The 18,554-nt window shown below is 42.8% G+C and overlaps 1 protein-coding gene across 1 annotated transcript in view; it reads right to left on the reverse strand.

The window, feature by feature from the left end:
• Nucleotides 1-18,554, reverse strand: part of COL24A1 (collagen type XXIV alpha 1 chain) — a 225,307-nt gene that overhangs the window by 95,605 nt on the left and 111,148 nt on the right. Inside the window, exons 23-24 of the mRNA XM_042463503.1 lie at nt 18,348-18,401; nt 14,548-14,592 (exon numbers count right to left, since the gene is read on the reverse strand). Coding sequence (XP_042319437.1) covers nt 14,548-14,592; nt 18,348-18,401 — 99 coding nt within the window. The remainder of the gene's footprint in view (nt 1-14,547; nt 14,593-18,347; nt 18,402-18,554) is intronic.

Raw genomic sequence — 18,554 nt, forward strand, 5'->3', positions numbered from 1 at the left:
CCTCTTTTCTTTCCCTTTCTTTCTTTTTTTCCCTTTTTTTCCTTTCGGGTTGTTGGGACTGCCGATCCCGAGAGAAGCGTCCCTGATGACTGACCTTGCGGTGGCCACGCGACGACGCTGACGCTTCCGAACGGATCGCAGAGAACTCGGTGCCGAAGACATGCCTATGCCTTCTTCGCCGCGCTTCATCCATGAACTTGCGGTTCAGCTGCGTGTCGGTCTCCGCGTGGATGAGAGCCCGCAGGTCCGGTCGAGCGGCATGTCTCGATGCGTCCGCCATGACGTAGGGTTGCTGTCGGAGGCCTAACCAGGCGTAGCGCGTCGAGCAGTGCCCATGGATGCTGACATGGCCCTCCTCCGACCATTCGACCCATATTCTCGGAAGTGTTGATTAGCAACTCCCAATGGAATAGCGGCCTCGTCCTGATCATCCACCGCTGCTCCTAGCGATGTCACTTGGAACGTCCGGGACTTGCGCTGGGTGGCGAGATCCGCTTCCATGAGGGTCTGACTGTAGTCCCCCATGCGCGGCGGTGTTTTGTCTCTGCTCGTTGGCAGCCTTGACCCAAAAGAGCAGATGCGAGCTTACACCTATCTTGGCCAGACAGTTCACCCGTACTTCGCCTCGCGCGTCGACGGGGTTGGAGGTCGCCTGCTTCGGGACGAAAGCTGCTTGTCTGGGCTCCTCCACAATGCGCCAGCTTTGGCCTGGGGTGGTCGGCACCCCCAACCAAGGGCAACTCGCCGGCCGACCCTATAGAGCGACTCCACCTTGCCGGGGATCTTTCGATCGAGGGCGCGACAGGGTGGGCCGGAGATGAGAGTCCCAGGACCTTCAGATGGTCTGGAGCGAGGGAGAAGGAGAGGCAGGCAAGTCGAGTATAATAGGCACTCGTACGTGCACCCGACGCTCCACGGGTCCCGGCGTCGTCTTTGCGGAAGGAGCTCGATGTCGAGGCCCTTGCCATCTCTGACGATGTGCTCGGTGATGAAAGACCGGCGTTCCGATGGGGAAGACGGCTCTGGGTTGTGCATCCTCTGGGGGGGAGGCTGGGTCCGAGAGGACATCCTCGTCCGAGGGTGCCTCAGAAGGAAGCAGCGGCTCGTCTTCGGAGTCCAGGTCGGAGGAGAGGGGGTCCGTCACTCTAACCTGGGATCTCGGGCGGGTTGGAGCGAGGTCGGCTGAAGACCGGGAGCGCCTGCGGGGTGGAGACGGCGACCTCTCGTAGACCGACACCGTCGGGACCGATCTGGACGGGGTGGCCCAGTCTACGGGATGGGGGTTCAGCCTGGTGAACTCCCTCAAAGCCCTGTCCTCCGAAACAGACACGTAGTACCGACGCGACTGCGTGTCAAAGAAGAGGTCGGGAATGTCATGCCCGCGGGGCTGGTCCTCCTCGTCGTCGGTTGCCAGGTTGGAGGGCGACCGGTGCTCTGGGGAGCGAGGGAGAGCGGTGTCATCCGTGCCGTGGACAAAGTCCATGGTGGGTAGAGGCAGTCGAGTGTCCGGTACCGGGGTCCCCCGGTCTACCGGCGTCGGCTCCGGGTCGCGGGGAGCTACCGAAGCGGAAGCACGGGCCTGTTTGGACGGAGAGCGCTTCTTGTCCTTCGCCTTCGGTGGATCGGTGGCGGGCCGATCCTTGGAGGGTTTAGACTTTTTCGGGGCAGGATGACGACCGGGTTTGTCGTGGTGCCTCTTCTTCCCAGGCCTGGGAAGCTCCTCCGTTGGGAAGAACGGATTGTCCGGAAGGTCGAGGAGGACAGCAGCCGCTGCCGACGAGGAGGGTCTCGGAGACTTCGCCCCTTCCAAAGGTACAGCCAGCTCCTTGGACTTCGGAGCGTGGCGAGACGCCTTGGATGCCTTGGAGGATGAAGGCGAGGCAAGGTGGACCTCCGGCTCGGTGGCCTTCTTCGGACGCTAGCCCTCCGATTTCCCCGCCGGTTTGGAGGTCGGCTCGGTACCCTCAGTCCCCGACGACTTGTGGGGGCGCTTGGAGGGTTTGTCGGTGGCACTGGGCGGTTTGGAGCCACGGGCCACATCGGAGGTGGTGGAAGGGGTCCCGGCCGGGACAGACACCACGCTGGGAACGGTGGCTCTCCCAGATCCGACGCTGGACACACTGGCCCGAGAGGATGAGGTGGCGGGCGCCGAAGGCGGGACATAAGATGACCGCGAACCTCCCTCTTGCACCTTCCCCAGGGCGATCGCCGAAGTGAGCCGGGACTCACGGTTTTTCCGGGCCTGGGACGATAGGGATCTGCAGAGCAGGCAGGCCTTGGTGTCATGGTTCTTGCCCAGGCACAGCAGGCAGGAGGAGTGCGGGTCTTGGACGGGCACCTTGCCCCCGCAAATGTCGCACTTCTTGAAAGGTGCAGGCATTTCCATTATCGACAAAGCCAGAGGAGAATCCAAAAACGAGGTCAACAGTCCGAAAGTCCGAAGTTACCAGGGGCGGGAGACAAAGAATGGTCAAGATACAGTCCGAGGTCAAAAAGCGAAAGTGATTCCAAGCAAGCAAGCAAGCGAAAGTTCCCAGAAGCAGCTAGCGCGGCGGAAAAAAGGAACTGGGGAAAAGAGTGGGAAGGCAGGGGCCTTATAACGGGTGGGCGGAGTTACCGCCAAAAAGTTTCAATATGTTGCAGAGTTAACTCTGCCCAGTGATTCCAGTAGGTTCCGAGCAGCACTGCGCAGGCACAGTGAAACCCATTTGTATGATTCGCAGAGACCACGAAGAAGAAGTGCAAGTTTCGCAGCAGATACCTTTGCAGATCTCTTGTGCAGAGGTAGGTAGCTAAGGGATTGTCAGAATTAAAGAGATGTCTAAATAACCTAAAGGCACCAGATCCTGCCTGGCCTTGGAAGCTAAGCAGGGTCAACCCTAGTTAGTACTTAGGTGCGAGACCACCTAGGAATACTGGGTGCTGTAAACTGGCAAAACTACCTCTGAATCCTCCTTGGTTAAGAAAACCCAGTGAAACATCAATTGGATTGATCATCTCACTGAGTACTCTTTAGCTCCATTCGCCCATCTCTGATTATTTTAATGGAATATTTTAACATTTAAATGTGTTTAATTGATGTTTTAGGGGAGGGAGGGAGTAATTGGGATATTGTTGTTGTATTGTATGGACTTTTTATTGTAAGCTGCCTTAATTGTCTTCTGACAGAGAGGCGGGGTGAAAATAAAGTTTTATTTATTGTTTATTTAAATTCATGGAGTTGCCATAAGTTGACAGGTGACTTTAAATTACATATACACATATGTTGGATTATGCCACAGTTTATAAAGAAATATATTACATATATGTTCTACTGAAATAAATCAGACACGGTAGTTTCAGCTAATTTAAGTCCCATTAATTTCATCTTAAGTATGATTAACTTCTTCTGGAGTGAGGTCATACTGTAAGTTGTTCCAAAGCAGCAGATATTATATTGGAAAAGCAGCTGTTCAGGTTCATGCATACTGTATATGAAAACTCTAAATCAAATACAAACAATGCCTACTCAAATGTTTTCAGTGATCCTGTTATCTTTGCTTCTTGCTCTAGTCTAACTCCTTTATGTCCTTGAAAATCCACCTATACAATGTTCTCCAGACTCACATAAATAGAACATTTGACTATTATCTACTAATAAGCGTAGATAATAGTCAAAGCATTTCCATTCTCACCATTGTGTAATCCAGAACAAATATACTCTTTACCTATCCGAATTAATTATTCATTTATTATTAACTTGTATGATAAATTCATCCTACAACTTTGTTCTATAAAAAGAGTTACATATGTTAAGCATGTATTGTACATTATACAGAAAAGAAATATTTTAAAGGAGAATTTAGGCCCCATATGCACAAAATAATAATTTGTACATTAGGGACAAATGTGTGCAAATGGTTACTTGTGTTTAGAAGTCAATGTCGAGATTTATTTTGAAATAAGGTATCCTGTTCTGGAAAGGAACATGTGGGTATTTCCACACAGCCCTTCCGACTGGTCTTCTAATATTTGGTAGTACAGTAGGCCCACCCTATTGGCAGGCTAGCCATTCACAGACTGGAGCTGCCATGAATTGCCTTACCCCATATTAGTCAATGAAGGCATGCACCCATGGGCGCACTGACATAAGTACATGCACATTTCTGCCACTGACTAATGTTGGTTTGAACTCTCGCCCCTCCTATCTGCAGGTCCCCCAGAACCAAGCCACCCTGTGGATGGGAAGGGCCCACTATGTTTCTACAATTTTTTGTGTGGTTGTGGCTTATAAATATTAATGATGTAGTGGATTGAAAACAGTTTTAGTTACATTTTAGCTTAAATTATTCAACAAAAATTGCTGGGTTTTTTTGTTGTTGAACGTCTCTGAGAATTGAGCTACCCAATACAGCTCAAGAAAGCTCTAAATTAAAACACCCTTCCAACCAAGTCTGAGGAAGTCCTGATCCCAAAGGAGTTACATTTAGATAGAATCTCTTCATATACAGTACTCCACAAATCCCAGTCACAGTCAAGGTAACTATTTAGATATGGAGGTACAGTGTGTATGCATGTTAACTCTTTCAACTAATCAATGGGCAAATACTAAGCTCCTCTCTGGCTTCTTGGTGGGGTCCTCCGTCTGTGTCCTCAGATACATAAGGAGAGGGGTTAACAGAACCCTTTCCCTCCTGACTGCTCTGCTAGCTTTTATCTCAAGAATTACCAGTGAGTCTTCCTTGGCTGTCTCACTCCAGCCCTTAAATACCTTTCTAACAGAAACAAAAGGATGTTTTTCTCTCCCTCTTTCATGAGATGCCCAGGCTCTGCCTGCCAGGAAGATATTATATGATCTTGGCAAAAACATTATATTTTGCCACCAGGATTTGTTTTGTTTTGTTTTATCCCATGCCAGCCCTGTTCAGTCAATAATCTTGACAACTCACTTGTTGAATTGGGTTGAGGCACTTTCTAGTCTGCTCCCACTGGGCTCTTATGTCTGGATGAGATTTTTGGACATAGGGATGGGTAGGGCAAAATTCTTATACTTAAGATCAAATTCAGATTTTAAAGATAATGAAATAAGTAATTTATATCTAATGGATGTTATTTGATGCCATGTCACTCTTGAAAATCTTTGACTGACACCTGAAAAATTCACATATAAACTATAAACCTAGTGATTAGTCCTAATTAGATTAAGCTCATGAAATCAATTGGAACTTGGCAAATGATTATCTCTCCATGTGGTGAAATTTCCTTGAATTTGTCAATTAGTTTCATAACATTTTTATTTTCTTCATTTATATTTCCTGGCAACATAATTTAGTTCTAAAATAACAAAAATGTAATGTAATGTTTGAAAAAAAAAAAACCCAAAGCTAATACTGATTCCAGGAATTTTCACATAATCCAGGAAAGCCACATTACTGAATTTACATGCCACTACAGTTTTGTAATAGCAATACATAGCATTTGCACATCACTGCTGCATTATAATCCTATGCATGTGTACTCACTGAATTCAGTGAAGTCTGCTTCCAAGTGAATGACTTCCAAAAATTCCATATGCTGTACATACATAATCTTGTTGAAATGCTTACAATTGTTGTTGTAAATCAACGTTGTTTGATTTGCTCCTCGATTCAAATGTGACAACTGGGGCCAACTCCTCATGGCCACCTAGTGAGCTCATGACATAAATGAATTTTGAACCCAGGCTTCCTCGCTCACATAACACTATTTCTAAGGCACTGCATTGTACAAATGCTCTTCTTTTTCCCTTTTTCGGTAGGAGGAAAACAAAGCATAAATGGCAAATGAATGGTTTAAAATTGAACAGATTCCTTCTTATAGATATTTGGGCATAGTCTTTCAAACTAGATCAGGGGTTCCCAACTTGTACTCCAAGGAGCCCTTAGGGCTTTGTGTGCACTTTCCAGGTTCCCTGTGGCCACTCCAGGAAAATGAAAGATATAAAAATTGAATGAAATTAAAGAATAAGAATATATATAAATATACTACTAAACACCATTAAGTTGTAAGGCAAAGGGTAACCCTCTTAGGGGCTCAGCCATAGAAATAAGAGTCAAAAAGATGGGGAACCCCTGAACTAGATCATGGAAAGCCCAAACAATTAATGCCATTGCAAATGCTCAGAGGAATATTTCAACTGTCCTTTCCTTATGTTAACACTAAATGTGGCCATTAGCACAGACATTGAATATATGTCAATTGCATGAATACAGCAATTGCACACACTTTGAGGTTGTACAAACATCACATTTGAGAACTTTGGGCCCAAAAAGATAGGCCAAAATAAAGCTGCTTCGAGTCACTTTGGAGGTATGCTGTTTTAATGATGCATGTGTCCTAAGAGGCCAGAAGCTGCGCCAAAGCTATGCTGCAGTCCTCAGGACTGGAGCGTGGTTTTGGTGTGGCTTCCAAACTCTTAGGATGAATGCATCATTCAAACAGCATACCTCCAAAGTGATCCGAAGCAGTTTTATTTTGGCCTGTCTGTTTGGGCCCTAACTTAGGAATACCAACAGATGTTCTCAGTATTATCCTGAGGCTAGAGACAGGGCAAATCCCAGTAGAGCGTAAACATTCAAAATAAACTATTGGCTAAAATAGATGTTTTTCCCCCAGTGGGCTTGGCCCCTCGTGACACAGACTGACTCCTTTCAAATGGAAAGTAACTCTATCCAGAAAGTTGCAGAACCTGAATTTCTCTGAGGGTACTATTCTGGCCATGTCATACATGAACGCTAAAACAGCTATTGCTCAGCAAATCAGAGACACTGAGCTACAACATCAATGGAGCACAGTAGCACATTACCATCTATATATATATAGTGTGTGTGTGTGTGTGTGTGTGTGTATGGAGACATTTAAAATCCCCAACTAAATATGAAATTTGCAGTTATTAAATACAGTACGATCCCTGTATCCATGGGACTAGTTCCTGTGGTTTAAGTTACCTGCATCTAAAAATATGGTTTGTCTAGGCATTTGGAGGTACTCCAGCATGACTATATGGTAAACCTCCACTGGAAATACAGGGTTTGCTATTATCCACAACTAAATATGAAATTTGCAATTATCCACAATTTTCACTATCCGTGGTAAGTCTGGTAATGTATTCTCCATGGATACAGGGGTGATACTGTATAAAAGGGCTTTTCCATTAGCTAGGCCTAAAATGTCTTACCATCCATGCTGTTGGAAGGAAGGTTTCTACCATCTAGAAGCATTTATGTCCTTGGAAAACAAGTCCATTGGAACTGTCAAGCGTGTATCATTGCACTGTCTTTTTTATTGTGATTTGCTTCTTGATATTATTACTGCAATTTTCCATAAATAACCAGGTGATAAACTCTCTGGTAATATATAAAGTGGCAAAATTTTGTGAATCTGCTCTAATTTGTAATAAAGCGAATAGAAAGATGCTGGGTTTTTTCTTTCAAATAGAATAGTGGAGATTTTAGTGTGCATGAAGATACAGTCACGTGTTTCTTTGAGTATTAGTTTGTTTCAGTGGTGTAAATTGTCTTTTATCATTGTATCTAATACTGTTGTCTGTAAAACCATGTCGGTCTTTTACTGTAATAAATCTTCATTTGTCTTTTTATAGCAGAAACTGGGAAATACATTTTAGAAACTGCAACACAAAGCAGAGGCGATACAGATTTTTACGTTAAATAACCCCACCCATGAACAACTGAGAGGAACTTGGGAGTCTCTATAGTTCTGTAAACTTCAACCCCATATCCTTAAACCTTGAAATTACAACTGCTACATTACAGAACTCACTATTAATATCTAATTAAAATCAGAGATGTTCAACAACAACATTTTAAACTGTTGGGGTGGAGAAGAAAAAGAACAGGACCGTTCCATTGGCTCTGTTGAAATTTAACAATTGGTTCCTCCATTTCTTCAGCTGTTAGTTAGAAGCAGTTATTCCATCAGACTTAAGGAGAGGGATGCGATAGCAACAGCATTTGCATGTCTATACCACTTAATAGTTGACCCAGCACTCTCTAAGTGGTTTACAATCTCTAAGCCAATTGCCCCCAACAAACTGGGTACTCATTTTACCAGCCTATGAAAGGATGGAAAGCTGAGTCAACCTTGGAGCCCTGAGATCAAATTCACAACCACTGTGCCACCAGGTTTCCCTTTGCTCAATGGAGAGGAAGCAGAGGCTGCATCTGCACTGCAGAAATAATGCTGTTTGACACCACTTTAACCGCCATGGCTCAATGATATAGATTAGAACCTGGGAAATTGTAGTTTTGTGAGATATTTGAGTGCCGATGCCTCACAAAACTACAAATCCCAGGATTCCATAGCACTGAGACATAGCAATTAAAGTGGTGTCAAACTAGATTATTTATGCAATGCAGATGCAGCCAGAGACATTCAATCAACTCTGCTGGGAGACTGGTTATCTCCATTTTTTACTCTCTCAGTCAACCCTCAGGGAGAAGTAGCCACTGAGCAGAGAGAGAAAGAGAAAGATGGTAAGGTAGAGCCATTCCATCAGCTCTTCAGAAAGATTACTTGCTTTTGGCTCTTCCCCTCACTGAACTGTATCTATCCCTGCTGTTCTTTCAAGAACTTTCTAATGCTGAGTACTAGGACTTAGGTTTACTTTTCCCCCTATTTTCTTTCCCATTTTTTTTCTTTTGTGTTGTGTCTTTTGGAGTATTAACATGGTGACAGATACTTTTCTGCATTCTTTTCATTAAAATGTAAGATGCTCTGGGAGCCTTTTCAGCTGGGGAGTACAGTATAAGGGCTTTAAATAATCAAAATGCATTTTTATTGAAAATGCCAGTTCTGACCACAATAACAAATGGTCCACTTCTCTGTTTTGGACTCCTACTGGGTAGAAAACAGACTAAAATATTATGCTCTGTATGATCTCTAAAAAAATAAGTCACCGTAGAATCAATAAAAAAGCTCTGATAAGATGCTAAAACTAAGTACGTGGTTACCCTTTTGCTTTATGTTATAAAGCATAAGTCTCCTATAAGAAAATGCCAATAAATTCACATACATTTCTCCAGACAGAATGCTATACTGACAATTTCAAATATACCTCTGTAATTAAGTGTGAGAAGTCTCTACCTCAAGTTATTGACCTGTAAAATGAGGGACAGTATTTACTTATGTCTTTACCAGGAGGACTGGGATGAATGTTTTTGGTGGGTTTTTCAGGCTATGAGGCCATTTTTAGAAGAGTTTATTCCTGATGTTTCGCTAGCAGCTCTGGCTGGAAACTTCAGAGAATGCTGGAATGGAAGAGAGCAGGGTATATATACTGTTAGTTGAGGGGAAATTATTTGTATGTTATTCTGTGTATTTTTTTGTTGTTGAATGGCAAGACCTCAGGCTGTCTCTTTAATTAATGATCCATTGTCTGCTGGGAAACTTCTCTCACCAGACTTGCTCCCCTCAAGACTTGCTGGGTCTTGATTTTGGTATTTTTAAGGCCTGGTAGCCAAACTCTGGGGTGAAGCACAGTCCCAAATGAGCGGCTCCGCATTGCCCCTTTCAGTGCTGGATTGGGGCCACAGCAACCGCATAACGCAGCCCCGATCTGGCACTTTCTGGACTCTAAAAAAATGGCAAAATGCTGTTCCTTTTAGAACTGTCAAAAAGGTGGCACTTTTTAGCGCTCCTTTCGGCATGTGTCATATAAATGCCATGCCAAAGGAGTGCCATGATGCCATCCATCTTCTGATCAGGCAGGTGATGTGATGACAACGTGGGGGTGTCATTGGGGCGGAAGTTGTCCAAATGCCACGTCCCCACGCCTGCACTTCAAGCCGATCTGTACAGCCCCTTTGTTTACTTTAAGCGTTTCTTCTTTCTTGTTGAAGTTGTCCAGGTTTTATGCATTTCAATTGCCTCACTGTGCATTCTAACCTGATAGTTGTTGGCATGGTCCAGAATTTCAGTGTTTTCAACCAGTATTTTATGCCCAGGATGGTTGATAACATGTTCTGCTGATGATGATTTTTCTGGCTGAACACTGTGTTTGGCCCCTATGTTGACTTGTCCACAGCTGCATGGTATGCGGTAGACTCCTGTGGTCATGAGAGGGTCTCTCCTGTCCTTCACTGAGTGCAGCATTTGCTAGATTTTCTTGGTTAGTTTGTAGATCATCTGGAGGATGTGTTTCCTCACCAGTTTCTCTATTCTATCTGTGAATCCTTTGATGAATGGTAAAAATACCTTCCCTTTGGGTGGCTGTTTGTCTTCACTCCTATGGGTTTTTCTGGGTCTGGTAGCCCTTCTGATGTCTGAGCTGGAGTAACCATTAGCCTGTAGAGCCCAGCCTAGGTGCTTCAGTTCATCTTCCAAGAAGTGGGGTTCACATATCCATTTTGCCCTGTCTACCAGTGTTTTTATTTTGCTTCTTTTTTGCCCTGGGTGATTGTTGGAGTTCTTGTACATGTATCTATCTGTGTGTGTAGGTGTCTGTATACTGTCTAACCCAACCGTTGGTTCGGTTTGCAGATAACAAGGACATCCAAGTATGGCAATATTCCTTCCTTTTCTTTTGCCATTGTGAATTAGATGTTTGGGTGGATGTTGTTCAGATGGTTCAAAAACACGGTCAGATTTTCTTCACAATGTCGCTTAATGTTTTGAAGTCTGGATGTGCTAAGATATATGCGTATCAACTGTTTCTTTTCCAAAAAAATAACTGAGTTGGGTTGAAATTCTTGAATGTCTGTTTTAAATTCTTACAAGACATAGCACTTCTAATGTTTTACTCCATATTTTTATGAACTCCATTTTAAAACTTCACCCTCAGCAGTTAACCATGTTTTCCACTCTCTTAAATTAATATTTTGAAACTGTACTGTATAACTGGACTTCCTCTTTATATAAAATGTTCATGTTACCCCACAATCATGGTGGGGGGGTGTCACACATAAGCAACAGTGGCAATTTGTCAAATTATATAGCCATTGCTATGTTTTTAATGTTAAAAAAACAAGCCCCTCACCTTGGAATATGTAGACACTGTCAAGTTCAGCTAACTGGAGTAATTTGTAAGCTGCAATAATAGGAAGAGCTGGTGGCTCTATTTCAGACATAACAGCAAATGTTTTGGCTGTCATAAATACATACACACTTGTTGCCCCTCCTCTTTTGCCTTTTCACTTCCTAGTTCCAGCAAACCATAGTTCAATGGACTAAGGTCCAACAGAGATTTTCTCTCAGCAGAAGAAGGACAAGCAGACTCTGTATGCCATCAGCAGAACATTCTCTTTCTGTCCCTTTGTGCCTGAAAGTGTTTCCCAGTCCTTCAGAGCAAGTACTGAGGGTGTGCAAGAGCAGCTGGGGAAAGGGGTTGCCTCCTTGATCCATTGATAGACCAGCTTTCTTCTGTCAGCAGATGCACACCGCTGGATTTCAGCCATTATGTCTGCATCAGGCAAGTGCTTTAACCAAGAAACACAGAAATCATTCTCCAGAATCTATTTAAGTGCTTCCTGATATATGAAAGCTTCCTGCTGCCAGGAACAGCATTATTTACACATCAAGATGGTCTGTAATAAAGGGATATCCAAGACAAATAGATAGGATCATAAAAGTATTTATGAATACCATTAGCATGAGCCAAAGCACATTTACAACATAGTTACTTCTTCTGTATGTTAACTATTGAAAGTATTATGTGAAGAGAAATCAAGTAAGGGGTGAAACAGACTGCCCCCAAAAGCCGGATTGGAGCTGCCATGGAGTCGTGCGCTTTGGCAACCGCATGGCGTGGCCCCAATCCGGCTATTTGCCAGCACAAAAAAGTGCTGAAAGCCACTCCTTTTTGAGCTGGCAAAGAGCTGGGTGTTTTTTTTTTTTCCTGTCACCACGGCTTTGCAGTAGTCCTGCAGCTTGTGGTGTCTAAATGCCACGCCGCCTGAATGTCATAAAGCGAGAGCATGTAAACTGCTGGCTTGGGGGCATGTGTCGTGCGTACGCCATGCCTCCAAACCACTGGGAAGCCGGCTTTTTTTGCCGGTCTGTTCTGGCCCTAAATCCAGGAAATTAAAGTTCAACATCTTTTGCACTCACCACCCTAAAAGAATTGGCCACGGGAGGACAAATATTTAAACATTATAAGTACTATAACACCATAGTATTTTTTTAAAAACACAGTAATTTTGTAGTGTGACAGAGGTATTATAGTTGGTAAATTACTCTCTGCATCACATTGTGACTGCTCAAGGTGAAACTTGGAGGCTGGGGTACCTCCCTCTACAAGATCAAAGATTTATATGTAAGTCCAAAACTAATTAGCGGGGCAGACATTTTCCATCAGCACCCAGACCCTCATCCATGCTTTCTCCCTTCTCCAGCCTCCAATGTACAGCCATCCTGCAGACCTGACATACCTTGACACACTTAGACAAGCTGTGTTTGTGAGGTATTCCTCCAATCATCCCTTCAGCTATGGAATTAAGGGTAATCCTGTTGTGTATACAAGCCATTGGCAAGTGGAATTCATTTGTACTGAACTCGGCTGGATGTCTTACAGGCAACCTCAACAGGTTGGAGGGGGGATCTCCGCCTAGAAGACCACCTATGTATTACTTGGCTTGGTCACAGACAGATGTTGTGGACCACAATCAGTGTAACCAGGAAACACACTGATAGGATTTTCCATTGGATGGCAGTGCCTGGATTTGTTGCCCCATGCCATGCCAAGCTTCTATAATTATAACCAATAAACCTGTGGTCTTTTCTACTCCATCCATGTATGTGCACATATTACTTGCTCACCTATGCCTCTACCTGTTATTGTTGGGGGCTGCAAACATTTAATTTAGCCATTCTATTGTTTGTTCATTACACTGTGCTTATGGAATGTTCTCAAATTTACCTGATTTGTATTTTTAAAAGCATAATTCTTACTGACTGAAGGACTGGGGTGAAAAATCCCCATCTTCTGGAGAACTACAAATAATAGCATTCAGTATATGTTATTGTCTAGAAATGTCATCAATGGTTATATGTTGTAGTGGGCAATTAAGAAAGATAGTAGTCAGCTGAAAGAATCAGTTTTGTAAAAGAAAAACTGCAGTAAAGATCACCCAGTACTAAGAATTTGAAAATTCCCAGCTCCTTGGAAAGACTATCTCTGATTTGCTCCAGAATGTGATTTTTAAAAACCCTGGACATTGCCAATTGCAGCTATTTCGCAAATGACTGTCTACTTCCTGGCAGAGCCATATTCTTGAAAGAATATTAGGATATACATAAGTTTTAAAAATTGTGACCCACTGATTTCAATCTATGTAAATACATAATAAACCAAGAATCCATTGGAATGTTCTATAACAAAAATCCCACAACCTATAAGAAAATGCATATTGGATCACCTATAAGCAGTTAGATAATTACAGTAGGTATTATATTACTTTTTTAAAAAGACAAAGGAACATTTTATCATTTGGAACACAGTCTTTAATGGGCCTTTTGATTTGGCATGAATAGGCCTTGAGGATCTGTGTGCCAATCTTCTGCCCCAGAATACTCTGAGCCTCCTCCCCTTTAAAAAAAATGGAAGTAGCCAGAAACCCATTTATGATTCACTAAAAGTTTTTTTCTTAATGTTTAAAAGGTATGGGATGGAGGCACTGGTGATGTACATTGTTTAAAATTCAAATCACCACATCTGCTTTGGATATTCCACTCAGGCCAAAGATATATATTCTGTTCAATAGAGTTGGTTACACTGAACACTTAACGTAATGCTGAAATTCAGATATCACAGTTTTGCATGAAGTGGAACTGTAAATGAAAACTGTACTCCTGTGTCATGTTCTCCACCTTCATACTGTTTATCACTATAATTTAATACCATGTGGTTCATAACACTGTGGTCCCTCTACCAACAATGCATGTCATAAAAATTACTAACAGTTGAGCCTTAATAACACAAAATTAAAAGGAAAGTACTACACAAAGCTGCTATTTGGTGTCGGGAAGGAACTCCAACTTGAGAGTAACATCTAGATCCATCCTAATTCCACAAGGTACAGTGGGTCCTTGGTATGCACTAGAGGTCGGTTAAAGGACTCCCCACCTACAGATACCAAAATCTGTGGATGCTCAAGTCCCGATGAAATAGTAAAAACAGGGTGACCAGATGTCCTCCTTTTCCAGGACATGTCCTACATTTCAGCATTCTTTCTTGGAGGAATTCCAAATGTACTCCATTTTGAGCTTGATTAAGGAGCATGGATTTATATTTATATGAGTGTTTTTAGTTTATACCTTGTAATGTCTTACACTTTTCTTAACTATCCTACATTTCCCAGTACCCTGTCCTCCTCTGCAATTATGACATCTGTTCACCCTGAGTAAAATGGCAAAATCAAGGTTTGCTTTTGGAAAATATTTTTTTTAAATATTTTCAAGCCATAGATGGTTAAATCCATGGATGCAGAATACGTATAGGGCCAAGCGTATTAGAATAATGCATTATAAATAAATTATATCAGCTAGCATTATGTAGAGATAGTAACTTATGCTTACTGTTTCACCAGTTTTCCCAAGAATTCCTTGGTCTCCAATTTCTCCCTGTAAATTGAAAATCGATACAGTAATTTAGGACATTTAAAAGAGAGACTGATGGGGGCGGGCGGGGGGGGGGGGGGAGAAAAAACCTATCCCAAACAAGTTAACCCATACCCCTCATTCCATAATTTTATCAACAACTAGGGAAAACAATTCTTTGCTTCACCAACTGCAATAATTTCTACAAGTTTACCATTCTGTGGTATTTCTGCTAACTTTATGATGCTTTCCATTTTCCAGAACTTTTTGACAACATGCTATGCCTGTTTTTGAAAACACAATGTACAGAGGATATGTTTTGTTTTGGCTTAGTTTTATCTCCAAGGAAAAGTCATGTATTGTATATGTATAGTTGCACATATCATAAAAAGATTTGGAATATTCGCTGATGTTGCTTCCTTGGGAAATATCAGCTCCCTTCCACCTCCAGTGGCATACATCACTGTTTAACACAGTGGGCCCACATGTATCTGCTATGTATTTTCCAGATAAAACCAGCAGGCGAATGTTTCTGTGTGTACAATAAGAATCTATGTTGAGTATAACATCTCACTTTACAAAAATTGCAAATTACAAAATTATTTGTTTAAAAATTCTCTTTCTCAAAATAGAGGGTAATTATTTATTTAGAATCAAAGTTTTAAGACAGCAACATTACAGGTATTCTATATATACAAAGGAGCTATTATGGCATAGTGGTTTGAGCGTTAGGCTATGACTCTGTAGGCCATGGATACCCACTAGGTGACCTTGGCAAGTCATACACTCTCATCCTCAGAAAACTCCATCTTGACAATTGTATTGTGTTTAGTTGCTTCAGCGAGTGCAAAATACTGTGACTTGCTTTCTGAAAGGGGTAGTTTAGCAGGACCACCAGAACATCTGCATCTATACTGGCTCTCTGGTGCTTTGCTCACTCAGCCACAAAAACTTGTGATGACCTCTTGGAAAGCCTCAAAAACCTTGTGCTCAGCATATTAGAGATAGGCCCTTCTTCTATGTTCTTCCATGACCAAGATAGATAAGACATAGCACAGTGGAAGCACCAAGCTTGATGACACCCGGTGAAGGGTGGGTGACGCTAGAAGGACAGTGGCCTGCCCCTCCCTGCTTCTCTCCCCTCATGGCTTTGTCGTCAGCCTGGCTTCCTCGCTGGGCAGAAAGCTGTGCCAGAGATGAAGCCATAAAGGGCGCACTCTCCCCATCACTACCTCGGCTCCCTCCCACCCCACGTTAGGGGGAGAGATCCCGAGGAGGGGTGGCAGTGGCCTGCCCCCCTGCTGCTCACCCTTCGTGGCTCCAACCAGCTCCCTTTCCAAGGCAAATCTGTTCAAAAATTCATATGTGAAGATTTTACCAGTCAGCTTCACTGAGACCCACTATCTATTAGTTTTCTCCGTTAGTACATGCAAGTGTATATTTTTTCAATATCAGTGTACAGCTTTTGCAACAAAAAAACATGTGAAGCATTTTGTTTCAGAAATGGGCCAGGAAATTGGCTCCCCCACTACTGTAATATTATTCTAGTGGGATGGGAAATTAGAAAAAATAATACAGTAGTTTGGGAGACAGGTGCATATTTTTTGAAAGGAAGAATTCTTTGACAGGAAACCATCTCTATTTGTAATTTCTGGAAGTGATGTGTCCCTATACACTTGTTCCCATTGTTTGTCTTCACGTTATTTCTGACTTATGGTGACACTAAAGTGAATCTATCACAGGATTTTTTTGGGCAAGATTTGTTAAGAGAAGATTCGCCATTGCTTTCCTCTGAGGCTGAGACAGCACCCCCTAGTGAGCAGTGGCGTCACAAGGGGTGCGGGGTGTGTGGACTGCACCAGGTAATGCCCGAAAGGGGGGGTGACACCACTGCGCCTCAAACACCTACCTTTTGGCAGAAATGTGCTGTGGCATTCATCTGCTTCCCTTTAAAATGCATTAAAAGATGGTGGGAGTTTGGTGAAGCCCAGTGGGAGGAGAAAGGAGAGGCCCCAGAATTTTTTTAAATTTCAAATTTCAAAATTGTAATTTTTTTTAAAAAAAAATTTAAAACATCACATATTAACCAAATCTTCACTAGGAATGTATAAATACATTTAGGTTGTGCATATGATATTGTAATCTAAAGGTATAATTTTAATTTTCCTAGTTGTTTATGTCACAACTATTAGCATTACACTCAGTGCTATATGGGAATTACGAATTATGAGTAACATTAGTGCAAAAAAGCATTGCTAAGGATTCTGTATGATGTGAAACGGTAAGAGGTCAATGGGGGGGGGGTGACACTATGAGATACTGCACCGGGTGACACCAGCTCTAGGGATACCACTGCCTGTCACTCTTATAGAAAGGAGGAGGGGCCACTGAGAGAGAGAAAGTGTGTCACAGAACTGCCAGGAGTGCATTTAGGAAAAGAGTTTAGCTTATGGGGATACAGACTCCCATATAAGGAGGAAGGATTTTAAAAGGACAAAAGAAGTCCGGTGAAATCAGTTAAAAGTGTTACGTTCTTTAAGAAGTGGAGAACCAGTAAAGGGAAGGCTCAAATCCACCTTATTCTGTGGAATTGTGATTGATGAGGAAAGCTAGATTTATAAAGAATGAGCTTTAGTAGAATGTGTGTGTGTGTGCAAAGAAATAAAACACAGTTTGAAGTGTAACTGAAGTCACTGAGTGAACTGAAACAAAGGAGAATATCACACGGGGGGTCTTACCATGAATAAATTGCCATACAAACGTCATAAATCATTTAAAAAGTGTGATCGGAGTTCATACGCCTGCATGCTTCTCCCGTCAGTGAATCATCATGGACATGTCACCACTCGCTTCTTCGAGCCCATAATGGATCCCATTATTTCCAAAGGGTGGCTCCAAGTACGCTTTGGTCACAGAAGAAGCAAGCGGGGATGTGTCCATGATGATTCATTGATCGGAGAAGCACATGGGCGTGTGAACCTCAATCGAGCTTTTTAAACGATTTATGACATTTGCATGGTGATTTATTCATGTTAAAACCCGCACCTGATATTCTCCAAAGTCAATTTGTAACAAGTGAAGTACATATTGTAACAACAAGCTTTGAGATCCAAGTACCATCATAAGTTTTGTCTGTAAATAGAAGTTATTTCTTCTTGTTCACGAAAACATGGCTTGAAGTGATTCAGAGAATCATAGAGTTGGAAGAGACCGCAAGGGCCATCCAGTCCAGCCCCCCGCCATGCAGGAAATCTCAATCAAAGCATCTCTGACAGATGGCCATCCAGCCTCTGTTTAAAGACCTCTAAGGAAGGAGAGTCCACTACGAGGGAGTTTGTTCCCCTATCGAACAGCCCTTACTGTCAGGAAGTTCCTCCTAATGTTGAAGTGGAATCTCTTTTCCTGGAGCTTGCATCCATTGCTGCGAATCCCTAGTCTCTGGAGCAGCAGAAAACAAGCTAGTTCTCTCCTCAATGTGACATCCTTCATAAGTAACAACATCAAAACACATTACCAAGAATATTAAGAACACTTAATAATAAAGAATTTGGAGAAAGTGGGAGGACCAAGGGTTAGAGGAATAGTTCTGAGGGAAGAAAAGCCTCAAACTATTTAGGAAAAGATAGGAGAAGAATCCTGAGTAACCCAGTGATCACACCATCCATCGCCAACTCTGAACCAAGTGTATTTTACAAGTTTAGAAGAGCACAGTACCAAGCTGGCATTTCAGATTTTCTTTTATTAAAGAAGAATTAATAGCAGAAAAACCACGGTCCTACCTTTAGGCCTTCAGGTCCTGGTTCACCAGCATAACCCTTCCGACCAGGTTTTCCCTAAATCCAAACAAATAAACACATCTGCTTTTTAATGGATTTTGAATCTGTTCTGTCATGATATCACTGTTAACCAGAGTTGCATCATGCCTGAAATAGTGACTCAGGGCCAAACTTATTTATATGCAGATATGGGTAAAAATGCAGCAACTC

This window comes from Sceloporus undulatus, chromosome 4 (assembly GCF_019175285.1).
Source record: "Sceloporus undulatus isolate JIND9_A2432 ecotype Alabama chromosome 4, SceUnd_v1.1, whole genome shotgun sequence".
NCBI classification, from domain to species: domain Eukaryota; kingdom Metazoa; phylum Chordata; class Lepidosauria; order Squamata; family Phrynosomatidae; genus Sceloporus; species Sceloporus undulatus.